This window comes from Quercus suber, unplaced genomic scaffold (assembly GCF_002906115.3).
Source record: "Quercus suber isolate HL8 unplaced genomic scaffold, Cork oak 2.0 scaffold_72, whole genome shotgun sequence".
NCBI classification, from domain to species: domain Eukaryota; kingdom Viridiplantae; phylum Streptophyta; class Magnoliopsida; order Fagales; family Fagaceae; genus Quercus; species Quercus suber.
The window spans coordinates 508,895-523,002 of NW_027069537.1; the positions used below are offsets into that span (position 1 = coordinate 508,895).

The window sequence follows — 14,108 nt, forward strand, 5'->3', positions numbered from 1 at the left end:
CAACAGGTGACCCATTGCATGATCCTCGGCAAAAAGTACTAATTCAAAATATTAACTTATCAAAGCACGACAAGTGTTTAAGTGACAAAAAAAACTCTCTTCACACAACTCATCTAACAAAGGGAGCTAAGTCTGGGAAGGGAAACAATATAAAATTGATGGAGAAATCAAGGAATTTTGAAGCTACCACAATCAAAATATAGGTCTTCAGAAATTTTCTTGTCTTCTTATTTCTTTTGCCTTTCATTCCAGATGTTAATTCCAAACAATTACATCATGGAAGCCATGCCCACAAGCATCATTATGCCTTGTGAAAGTTTTTACAAAAAATCCTGAAAGCCCTGAACACCTACCTTGTATCAGTTTTATGCACTCTTGTGTTTGAATCTAACCTAAGAGTTGTCCTTCATTTGCGATTTTTCTAGAATAATATCTCCCTTTTGATACAATTATTAAACATATTTGCAAATTTTTAAAAAAAGTGCTTCACAATATCAAAAATTAAGAATTAATAAAAAAAATTAAAAAAAATATGGACAATTTATATTTTCTACCTAATAAATTCTTACAAGATTTTTTAAAGAGTTAACAAAATATAAAAATCATTATATATCAATAGTATTTAAATTATATATATAGAAATTATACTATGTATCTTAATGTGTATATTTTAAATATATTCATACATATGCATAAGGTTACAAATTAGTTCTTTTAATGCAAGATCAATTTTCCGTGATAATATATTTTAAAATTATTTTCATGGCTGAGATTGATTGAAATTTATCATGGATTTACCCTAAGAATTGAAATTTACTATAGATTGCTCTAAAAAATAAAAGGCCCCTAAATGTGGGTTCTTGATAAACCTACAACTACCCATAAAAAAAAAAAAAAATTTAAAAAAATAAAAATAAATCTACAACTGAATTACATCCAAAACACAAAATTACAAAAATTACTTTGAAGCTTGCACAACTCTTCCGTATTGCAAATAGTATGTTCTTGATTGGTAGTTTTCTCCCAATCATATAATAGAACATAACATTAAACATATTTGTGGGGATAATTATTGTTTCTTAGGTTGTATTTGGTTCAACGAAAATTGGAAAATATTTTTCACATTTTTAGAGTTTGTTTATCAACAAAATTTGAGTAAAAACTAAACCAAGCAAATCCACATATTTCTTATTCATACAAGAACTAATCCATAACAAAAAATTTCACTCCTATCCTACTCTTTTTCTTACCAGGAAAAAAAAAGATACCTAACAAAAGTTTCTAATTATAGGTTTATACCCATCAAATTTCTTGTCATGCATGAGCTAATTCACAATTCAAACATTAAAAATAACAAATAAAACCCAATTTTTCTTCCAACTAAACCTAAAAAACACAAACCCATATTCTAAAACTTCCTAATATAACAAAAACCAACAAAATTATAAACACCCACATAGCAAACACAGTCTAGAGAACATAACGTTTGTGCAAATATTTTTTTGTTTGAACGGAAAACTTCATTTTCATTGATTTGAATAATGGGGTATATCCACTAATAAATATCTTTGAAGAAAACTTGGGCCTTGTTCATGTCTAGCCAAAGCATGAGTAATTTATTACCTTCTCGTCTGGTATTACTTATTGTTTGAGCAACTTGAAAATATCCTAACTACTATTATGAGGTATATATATAAAGGAGTCCAAAGGTAAAATGAAAGAGTTAATGCTATTTCGCTCATTCTTATTCAGAACATTTCCAAATTACTGCCAAAAATCAAAGTTGTTGAAAGGTTTGTAAAGTGTAGCATTGACAAGGGGGAGGATTGAACGTTGCAATCATTTCATCACAAATTGAGAAGTACACCTATAATCATAGGGTTAACTTTAATTTTTATGACAGGTGTGCCCACTAGGAAACTAATGATTAATTTTTGTTTATATAATACAACAAATTTCTCTTTGGGAAAAAATAAAAAGGTAAATGAGAGTATCCTTTCCATAGGTGCTTTGGATTTTGCCATCATAATCATATCATCCGTGATCACTTAAGCCTGTAAAAATAAAAACTTTTTATAAAGTCATGGAAACTTTGCTTACATGGAAGACTTATCTCAAAGAGTACATGTTTTCTAAAATTTCCAAGAGTAGGTAATGGACAATGATGGAGGAGATAGTGCTCGACACAAATTGGCCTATGGATTCAAGTATAGGGTTGTTGAGTTAGAATATCATCTTCTTGGCAAATCATGATCTTCTAGAGTGGGGGAGAGCTTTGTTTTTTTGGCCCTACTTGAGTCAATTTGAGACTGTGATTAGTCTAATATCACTTTACACTGCCTTATCATTCATACTTATCTCAATAAGTAGTGAAAAGGGTGTGTCAATAAATGTGTGCATAGACCGACCTCCCCTCCCTCCAGCCTTAGGCCACAATGTCCTAAAGTTGAATATATAAATTATAACAAAGTTACATTGGAGTAATTTTTGTTAATTACCTAGAGGAAACGGTAATAATAAATGAGTTTTGGACGCTGCAGTAACCAGATGGTGTCTTTAATAAGAGTATAAGACATAACGTATGGGCTTGGGCTAGGAAACCTATGATCCTGTAAGCAATAAAATCGCTGAGTTGGGCTCCCCAAGCTGTGTGTACAATTCACTGTGCTCTTTGGGTAAGAATTTTTCATCTGAGATAAAAGAATAAAATCAAAGGCAACAACTTACTTTTTAAATTTTTTTTTTTTTAAGGGAGTTTCAACTTATGGCTTCCGGTACTGATAAGAGTTCTTTATTATTAGACCAAAATACTAATCAATTTTTGGTATAGACGAGAATTGAACCCAGATATCTTATTCAGCCCATCCAGAAAAATAAGACAATAACTTACTAGATTATACAAAGGTGTCAAAAATCTAGTACTAGTAGTATTTATCATTACCTCCCACCCAAGAAAAAGGGAATATAAAAAGGAATGGAAAAAAGAAAATTTATGGTCCTTCAAAAGAACAATAATGAATAAATTGACATTAACACTTTGGGTATGATCATGATGGCATCAAATGCCCGTTATCTTTTTTCAAAATATTTTAAAACTACTTTTTTCTTTTCCTTTTTTCCTTTATGAAAAATTTAGGTCTGCCTCAACTTTGAACGCTTTGCCTTTACTTGCCTATGATAATGAATGATATGAGAGAAGAAACAAAAAAAAAACCACTGAGAGGCATTTCCGAAACTGATGACCCCCATATTCCTCGTGTTCCTTCATTCATTCATTCACAATCACATCCCACCACACCCATACTACACCCACTCAAATTGCCTTTCCCATAAAAAGAATGCAAAAAATAGAAAAAGTTTCTCTTCTTTTTTTTTTTTCTCTCAAAAACAAAAACAAAAAAGAAGAAGTTGTTGCACTTGCACACGTATATAATAGGACACTTTGTTGTTGGAGTTTTTAACATTTTAAAGAAAACATTAAAACAAGTAAAACTGTCACTATTTTTGCACCGTTTTGGCTGGCATAAAGTTTGACTTCTCTTTGTTTGGTTAAAGAGTTAAAACTTAAAACAAAACAAATAAATACCAACTGCATATCAAGCCTCATATGGCAATTTCCTCGATAACAATGAAATTTGACCACATTGCCAAATCTAACAGTCAAGAAAAACAAATGGTAAACATTAATTCCCATAAAACTAAAATCTTCCAAATTATGAAATATTTACAAAAAAAAAAAAATCAAAATAATAACCAAAAGTCAGATGCTAAAATTGAAAAAAATTTCTATGGTTTATCAACTTTCTGTTTTCCTAACATGAATTTTTCTTTTTCTTTTTTTTTCCTAAGACAAATTAACATTTACGCTAGCAGTCATGACAGAATGACATACTGGACAAGTGCGTAGAGTGGAGCCACAATTACTACACAAACATAGATGCCTGCATGGTAGCAATAACACCCTTGACTCCCCAACCCCACAATTCTTACACATCCTATTGCCACCACCCACCGCCTCATCGCCGCCGTCATTGAGCGGTGGCGGCGTGCACCGCCCAAAGTCGTTACTCCCGCAGCTCGATTCGGCGTCGTCCGCCGTGGCTGCCACGTGGCGGTCCTCGGCAACGTGGGTCAGGACTTGTTCTAGATTGCTGCGTAGAGTATTGGCGGTGGCCTCATTAGTCTGTGCCAACTCTCTCCAAATCTGATTCTCTATACATAGGCTTTTCACTCTTTCTTGAAGGACCCAATTCAGCTTTCCCATTCTCTGAATCTCTTCGTCTTTTTCTTTCAGTTTGTTCATGATTGCTTCCTGGAATACTGATTCCAACATTCTTGATTGCCGCTGTTCTTGCTCCCCAATTTCCAATCTTACATTTTCAGCCTGTAAACATATCGATCCAAATTACACAATCAGTACATAAAATTCCAAAAAATATATGCAAACTTTTCAGTTCAAAATCACTGTTTTATATAATCAATATAAAATAGCCAAATTTCCAAATCTTATAATGAAGAAATTAAAGAAAAAAAAAAAAAGACCCAATTAAGAACACATGCTTATTTGACTTGTCATCAACTTTTTACAACAAAAAGATTATAAATTTTTCCAAAAACACAGACTTTATACAATGAAAAAGTAGGAAAGACAGAGTGAAGAATTACTTACATGTTGGGCAAGGAAGCGATCGATCTCTAATTGTTGTTGATGAGCCCGGAGCATAAAGTCCTGGTCGAGAAAAGATGGCAAGCCTGAGACTTTGCAGGTTTTTTGACGGATTGGTAAAGCATTGAAGTCATTGATTGAATCTCTAGGACGCTTTCGCTGATCAGGGACAGGGATAGCATATGTGAGTCCACTATCAGCCTTGTTCATGAAGGTCTTGGTTGAAGCGCCCAGATTGCCGCAATCAACAGATTGGTAATAAGGTGGAAGCGTTTCAGGCATTGTTCCAGCCTGAGGCAACATAGAATCCATCTGGGTATTGTACATGTTGGGATTTCCCTGATTGAGTTTCGCGAAATCTCTGCAAGAAAATCAAAACCCGAGTCAGAAAAATAGGAATTCATAGAGAAAACAAGAAAAACCCATCATGAAAAAAGCACTGGAACATAGATATAGATGGTTATGGTACCTGTTTGTGATGAACTTAGACTGGAACAGGTTCATATGCCGAGCTTCAACTGCCATGAAAGATGGTTTTTTTTTTCGCTTTCTTGTGGTTTTGAGAGATAGAGAGAGAGAGAAGTTTATAAGAGAGGCAGAAGATTATGAAATAGAGAAGTGGGGAGGGGGGGGGACTGGTTTTTATTTAAGGCGTTGGTTTGTGAGTTGTGAGTGTGATTTAGAGAGGGAAAGTCAAAAAGAATTCTAGAGAGAGAAAGTCATTTTACTACTACAATACAAAAAATACACATATCAAAAAGGAATTATATTATAATACTATTAGGTGGGGAATTGGCGATATTGCAGATTTGGTTCTTGGATTCGCTTTTTCTATATTTAAAAGGGTGCTAATTAATTATTATCAAAAAAATAATGATAATAAAGGGGTTTAATAATTACTTAATTTCATTGTCTTAAAACTTTTTATTTTTGGAGGAAAAGTTGTCTAAAACTTTTAATCTTAGTAACCAAGAAACCAGGCTATGCCAAATCAAATAGTATAGTAGGGGTAGTATTATTTTTTTTTTTTTACTTTCCCTATTGGAATAGGGAATAGTAGTGTATCTGTATAGGTAGTGAGTACAAATTTTGAGGTTTTACTGTTTTTGCAGTAGTACTAATATAAAAAAGTGTGTGTGTGCGCGTGTGAGAGATAACGTGCGGTGAGTGAATGACATGGGGATGAGGGGAGGGGAGGGGGGGATATTACCACGTGTGACCCAAAGCCTCGTGGCTGTGACTTCCTCACCCACTATTTTGCCACGAATGCTGATATGCACACTACGAGACTCTCGTTGTGTACGTGACCCCACTATGGTGGGGTCTACTTTTTTTGTCGCACGTGTGAAGTGGAGGGTCCACTTTAATTGTACTCAACCTTTTTAGGCAGAGGGTGACTCTGTTACCACGTTTTGGAGGGACCCACTGATTTTAAGGGGGGGAGGTGTTGAAAGTGTGGACTTGGCGGGGAGGGGAGGGGTCCAACTGACAAAAGGGGACACAGACACACACCCAATTTACTGTTCCATTGCGGATTCTCCCTGTTTTTGCAGACCTTGCTTTGTCTGGTCTGATCTGGTCCCACTCCCCAGTACCTTGTAGTTGTATGGTATCCCATATCTGGGTGTGTGCAGCTCATTAATTAGTCTTACCACAATTTTAATCTCTCCTTTTTTTTCTTTTTTTCTTTTTTCAAGTTTAATGCATGCCTGTATTTTAAAACAAAGTAAAGTCTAAGTTATGAAACTAAAAGTCATTAATGCTGCAGCCTTCATTAACTTTTAATAATATATTTATATTTGGCAACATCACAAATTAGACACGATACTCTTTTTCTTTTTCTTTTTTTCAGAATGAAATTAGATACAAGACTTGCACTATGGGATAAAGAGATTACTTTTTTTTTTTTTTTCTTGCTTCTAAATAAAAGGGTATGTGCATAATTCATGTCAATCTTATCTAGATATAACCATAATCACTTCTAATTAAGGTTATATTTAGGATGAAGTTTTCCTTTAATGCTTTACACTAAACTCAAGCCAAATTTTAAAATTTATGTAGCCTAAAGTGACCCCAAAGGCATAAGATCCAAGTGGGGCGTAGAAAAAAAAAACACTATCTCATATATTGAGCAATAATCTAACTTCAATCCAACCCAAGGTACTATACTTTCAAACAAAGAAATAATGTTTCCAAAAAATTAAAGGACATGGGAAATAATGGTATTTGAACCACACGAATGTAATCAATGACGAAATTAAGATTTGACAACACATGAATAAACTTAGGTACACATAAGAGAGATGCTAGGGGTCGAGGAACAATTGTGCCTAACTTGAACCCACCAAACACCCATTCTAACCCAATTTTTTCCTCTCTTTTTTTTTTTTTTTTGTTTTCTCTTTTATTTTATTTTATTTTTCATATTTTTAGGTATTTTTTGCTCATGTATTGCTTTCAAATAAAATGAAAGAAAATAATTTCCTATTCTATTAATATTTTTAAAGATTTAAAAGTTATAAAATAAAAAGAAATAATAAATAAGTAAAAGTTTTAGTTGAATAAAAAAAAAATACCATTACCTTTCAAAAGTTTTAAGAGATTGAATTTGTTATATAATGATCTTTTTCTTTTCATGAAAATAATTACTATAAAAAATTTACAACACAGATTATATATATATATAAATTCCTAACAAATAAAGAAAATATAATGGATATGTTATCTTTTTACTGGTTTTTTAACATTAAAATGCTGAAAAATATTCTCTTGAGTGGCATTTTATTGTCTAAATTGGTCTTAAATATTATATATATAATGTGTGTAAATATACCTATTATCACATATACATGAAGATGTATATGTTTTTTAAAAAAGATCCACTAGATACACACAAGTTGTGCAAGGAAAAACACACACTATATATACAATGTATATATGCACATGAATACCACTCCTATGAAAACTTAAGATGCCACTAATGTCAATACTTAAGCCCAATTTAGACAGTAAAATATCATTCATGTGAATATTAAATGGTTTTCTAATGTTTAAAGGATATGATTTAATTTATATATATATATATATATAATTCTTGTTAGAATTTTTTTTTATGGTCAAAATTTTATTTGTAATTCCCATAACGATTTTCAATAACTAGGTAATACCGTAGCTTGCGTCAAATTTTTTTTCTTTTTAATAATTTACAAAATGATAAAGTATATCCATTTTAAATTATATAGTAACCATTTATGCATCTAAAACTTTAGAGTTCAATTTTAAAAATAATACCAGATTATAGAGTTTATTAAATAATTATTCTGAAACTTTATTAATTATTAACTTATTTTTATGAAGAATAATAAATCGTTAAATTAAAAATTTGAGCCCTTAACACCTTCGAAAGATAACAGTATTTCTATTTTATAATTTTTTTTTCTCTTTTTTGTTTATTTATTTTCCTTTTTTATTCTACCATTTTTTTTTCTTTTATAACTTTGGAAACATAGAAAAAATTTATAAAATAGATTTCTTTCTATGTTTTATTAATGAATTTTGGCATATAAAACATATATCAACATTTAAAGAATTGAAAAAAAAAAAATTTGAAGTATGAATAATGGTTTTTTTTTTTTTTTTATAAATATTGGGAAGGGCCTAGGGCAATTTCCCCCTCAACTCCATAGCTTAGTCCTTAAGCGTCGCCCCCATTGCCTCTAAGGATTCAAATTTTGGACCTATCTCTTGTCATAACCATAAAGATTGTGCCACAATCTTGAGTGGTCAATTAAATGAATACTCATCGGTTCTAATTAACGTAATTGGTAAAGTCTTTTATCTTTAAATAAGGAATTTTGGTTCAATATAACATGTCTTTAATTGGCCAGTTAGTGACCCGTATTTGATAAAGTCAAATATGAAATCTCTCGACGTAACTTGTTTGCCATATCTACAATGTGTCATATCATCTAAGGATCTTTTACTGTCAATGTCAATGTAATTGGGAAAGTTTGAATTCCTAAAAATGTTTAGATTTGGACTCGATTATGAGTAAGCTAGTCCAAACCTACTACCCTATTGATAATTAAATATGATGTCTTGAAGTAAATATGGTAAACTCTTGTTTATATATGTAAAAGAAAAAACACCAAGGTTTGAAGGTTCAAGGCAAGTGCACAAAGCAGCGTGGGGGCAACAATTATTAAAGTGAAAGTATCACACGCGTTGGAATACAAGAAACTATAGCATGCGTTGGAATGTCAACACATGTAAGGTTTGGCCCAAAGAAAAAAACACATTCGGGGTTGTGCAATCGATAAAACCAGAAGAATAGGAATACGAATTTTCTAGGAAAGTGATTTGTCATAAATTTAAAAGCACTTTCAAATCAAAAAGTTGGGAAAACTGAATAATCAGATCTACCTTCTTCATCCATTGACCACAAAAAAGAAGAAAAGAAATTAAAAAGGAAAGAAATTGAGAAGAAGAACCCTTCTCAAATTGAAAGAGCGTGCAGCCTTTGTCTTAAGAATTCAACAATTTCGATGTAATTGAAAAGGGCCGTGTTTCGTGTATGGTAAATAGACTATTAGATTGAATTAAATAGAGTTGGATAGAATAGTTTGTCATCCCGTTCCTATATTTTGAATTGTATTGGAGATCAACTTCTGATAATTAGCTGTTTAATCCTAATTATTATATCTAATTGGATTGGAACTCTATTGGGTATTCCTTTTTTATTAGGCAATCTAAGTTGGCGAACTAGAGAATGGTCTATTTCAAAAACTATTTTAGACATGCATTTTACATTATCTGCACCAACTTAATTTGACCGTATAACAAACCATGCATATATATGAATTCTTCATATGAAAGTAACTCGAGCTACATTACCTAAAAATAAAAATAAAATATTATTAATTTTCTTGACTAGGATTGGCAGCTTGAAATTTGTTCCAATTTCAAGTTTTTTGAAGTTAATATTTTGAATTGAAGCTTGGGATATGTCTAAACCTGATATCGTCTAGAATAATTCCCTAAGGAGTCCCATTTTCTATGTATGAATGAATACGTATTTGGAAAAAGGCAGTCATCTTAATTATCAAAATAGTGCTTTAACCTCAACAACTAATCCAAACCCGTTTGGTTAGAAATTTATAGTATCGTTGTTTAAAATAACGTGAAAACTATAGTATACAAAGTTGTTTGAAACACATGTGACATATTTACAGTATTCATAAAACAAAAAATATATTTGGTATTACAGTTTTCAATGTTTAAACATTGAAAACTGTTTTTCAAATACCCTAACTAAACAAGCTTCTTGATACGGCATAGCAACCTCCGTCAATAATTCTTGTAAACCCCGAACCTAGCGAGTATGATACTAGTATGATAATGCCAAAATACAGATAAAGATTCATACCTCTAGAAGAACTATTTAAATTCCAAAACCGAAAGGAAAAATCTACAATATAAAAGTAGGAAATAGAAGTCAAAAAATTCAGCAACTAAAATTGGTCCCTCAAAGGCCACACTACCCCACGTCCCCACCAAGTTGAATTGAAGGGACAAATCTTGTAAGAATGATGATAAGTTTATTGACCAAAGAAAATTGGGTCAGATGGAATAGTGAGCCTGCCGTGTCCGAGACTATCTAACATCATCTTAATTAATAAATTGCCCCACGAACACGCACAATTGAAAAAAGCGTACGTACGTAGTAGCCTAAATAGTAAATGGGAGAGAGATAGATGGTATAAATTTATAAAAAAGAAAATGAGTGTCCACCAAAAAAGTGTGCAAAATTTAATGTAGACAGAGATGATATGGATTCCCACATCCACCACCTTCATCTTCATCATCATCATCAACTTCTCATCTCTCTTTTTCATCGTCTCTATTATTGCTCTCACTTTCCATCATTTGCTAAATTTTCCACATCCTTCAAACCCTATATGCTACTCTCAACTTTACTCAAAAACAAAACAAAGAACCAAACCAAACTACTTTTAACAAATATATAAATGTACATAAAGGACCCAAATCAAGTATAGGTTAATTGTATATTGCACTTTCAAGATTTCAAACATATATATATTATTAAGCTAGTATGGCAATCTATAGCTAGATATCCTAGGAAACTCACAACTCATCAGTTTATAATATAAAATATATGCATCAACTTGCGTATATAACCAATAGTTGAATATTTTAGAGTAAGAGAAAGTATGTGCTTCAAACATGTAAAGAACATTTAAAAAAAAGAAGAAGAAGGTGTTAAGCAACTTCAGCAAAGTTGTCGTCTAACATATATGACAAACTCCCAAACACTGCCTATGAAAACACATTTTGGTTGCTTTATTGTGTAACATCATTAACACATGAATGTACGAAGTGTTCAGTTATCATCACATGTCCTAGTGTGCTATGATAACATATAATAATATGAAGAAAAATAATATCCCGCAAGTTCCGAATGGAATACAAAAGATCTGAGAATTGCTGACCCTCCCTTTTGAAAGTAAGTGTTTCTTCTAAGCATCATGAATTGGCAATAGGCACTAAGTGCCCACTATTTCTTTTCTTATTTTTTTATAATCGCCTTTCTTATCTTTAAAGGTTGGCCCTTGCCAACCACTTGGGAAGATTCTATGATGATTCAAAAAAGTTCTCAAAATGTGATAAGTTGGCATCTTCCTATGGTATTCAAAAAAGTATACGACTATGAAGCTCTCTCGGACTTGAATTCTAGTCTTTGCCCTTTACTCTCTACAAGTACTTAAACTTATAAAGTGATCATCGCGTTAAAAGTACACAGTAATTGCCATAGCTTTTGAAATACACAATTCATTGAGTTCATATATTATTTCTGATTTTCACAATAATTAACAATTTACTATTGAGAAAGTCATCTCTATACATTGATAAAATATTTTATGAAACAAAAATATCTTTAAAATTTTTTTATGAAAACCTAAAATATATTACCTAACTTGAACTTGAAGTCCTGGCCCTATCATGTTGAACTTCTTAGATCATTAGTGGTAAAAGCAAAAGTAAAATAATTAACTTCACTCCTTTTTTATTTTTGTTTCCATGGATTTTATTTCACTTTATACTTTTAATATCTCACATAAAAACACAATCTTGTAAGCATGGGATGAAACAGAATCACTTTGGTACCAGTTTGGAGAACTTTTTAAAGTGGGTGACTAAATGATAGTTAAATAGAAGTCATGGATTCATAAAGGGTTTATGCTTTTCAAAAAAAAGTTTAAAAAGAGAATTTGGGTCCCTCCAGAAACCTTAAATTTAGGACATATATACATAGGACATATGCGCATAAGTTGTGATTATTGACCTAATTGATAAAGGCACAATACCCAATTACAGAAAAAGTCCCTCATTGAGATCAAATGATTTGACACCACCATTTTGTGTTCATGGAGGCCGCCACCCCACCATGGTGTAATTCACTGTTTGTTATGTAAAAGTTTAAACAACCGCCCTAAATTTGCTCAAAATTTGTCATGGGGTTCACACTTGATTGAACATTAATTTCTTGCCCAAAAATCAAGCTCCTAATAATGCAGTTAATTTTGTCAATTTTTTGTTTGGAGAATGGAGACACATTCATTACAACTAGGGTGTGCAACCAACCCGCTAAAGCTGACCTGTATCCATATGAATTGGTGAGTTAATTAAGTTAGGTTGGGAGTTTTTTATTTTTATTTTAACAATGGATCAGGTTGGGTTCGAGTCATAAGATTCACAAATCTGTCAAATGATTTGACACCACCATTTTGTGTTCATGGAGGCTACCACCCAACCATGGTGTAATTCACTGTTCGTTATGTAAAAGTTTAAACAACCGCCCTAAATTTGCTCAAAATTTGTCATGGGGTTCACACTTGATTGAACATTAATTTCTTGCCCAAAAATCAAGCTCCTTGTAATGCAGTTAATTTTGTCAATTTTTTGTTTGGAGAATGGAGACACGTTCATTACAACTAGGGTATGCAACCAACCCACCAAAGCTGACCTGTATCCGTATGAATTGGTGAGTTAATTAAGTTAGGTTGGGAGTTTTTTATTTTTATTTTAACAATGGATCAGGTTGGGTTCGAGTTCTAAGATTCACAAATCTGCCTAACCAAACCCAATTCACTTATATTTAATATATATATATATATATATATATATTTAGATTTTAAAATATATTATACGTCTAGTTACTAAAAATTGGACTTACATCAAAGTGGAAGAATTATGTTTATAAAGTCTTTCCTTTTTTTACTTAAAAGTAAGAAGGATTTTGTTAATGTGTGCTTTTAGGATATACGTTAATCATTCATTCATTTTAGAAAATTTTGTATAGAAAATTGAAAAAAAAGTGTCAAAAAAAGTTGGTCACCTTTTCATCTTTTTTTATTAAAAAAATTTCTAAAATAATTTACTAGGGCATACATTAGTAAATCCCAAGTAAGAAATACTAAATTATATTTTACACACACACACACACATATATATATATAGAAGTGATGTTCTAACCTTAAGTCAAATTATTTCACTTCTTGTCAATGAGATAACTTTGAAATATCAAAAATTGATAGTGTAGTAAATTGAAATTAAAACTTTTGATTTAACGTCATGTTCTAGGCCAATAAGTCCACCAATTATCTCCTTAAGGGGTGGAATAATATTATTGATCCATAATAATGTGAACAAATGTAATGATTCTTCCATCCATTAAAATGGTGGAAAGGTCTAACATTCGACCAAATGTGATAGATACGAAAGCTAAATAGGTAATAGAGTATGAGAAATCCTACTGGATCAATTCTATTCTTAAGCTTCACAAAATTAAATGACCCATGACGTCCTCTTTAACTTGAGTTGACCTGAACATACAAATATTTATGGCCAACCTTTTTAGCCTCCAAATTAATGTCTTCATTACGTTTTTTGTTTCCTTTTTTTAAAACCATTTTAATCAAGTATATATTAATATTAACCATACTTGGTGCCGCCTTTATGTGTTTAAACATTGTAACTTGTGAGTTTCAGTTAGCTCAATTGGTAAAGTCTCTAATGGTTATATAAGAAATTCGGGGTCCAATCACCGCCTACACCAAAAACTAATTAAAGTCTTAATCTGATGATAAATAGCTATCATTAAGATTCAAAAGCAGATATCATAGATTGAAACTCTCTAAAAAAAAAAAAAAACTATAGCTTCTTTCATTTCTATTAATTGTCTCTATCGGCTATGTTAAAACTTCAAAACAAACTTTGATGGAAGAAATTCACCCAAAAAAAAAAAAACTTTAATTGTAACATTTCAAAATTATTAGTGATGTTTTGGTTAGGTACGTTCCTGTGTTTCTAATTAAACATGTCTTACGTATACATGTGGAAACTTTTTCAAAATAATTTTCAT

The 14,108-nt window shown here is 31.6% G+C and overlaps 1 protein-coding gene across 1 annotated transcript; it reads right to left on the reverse strand.

Moving 5' to 3' along the window:
• Positions 1-3,773: 3,773 nt before the first annotated feature.
• Positions 3,774-5,279, reverse strand: LOC112009322 (BOI-related E3 ubiquitin-protein ligase 1). Its single transcript, XM_024041652.2, has 3 exons — positions 5,136-5,279; positions 4,670-5,027; positions 3,774-4,384 (listed from the first exon to the last, which is right to left on the reverse strand). The coding sequence occupies exons 1-3, from the start codon at positions 5,189-5,191 to the stop codon at positions 3,845-3,847; spliced, it is 954 nt and encodes a 317-aa protein (XP_023897420.1). The 5' UTR covers positions 5,192-5,279; the 3' UTR covers positions 3,774-3,844.
• Positions 5,280-14,108: the final 8,829 nt, after the last annotated feature.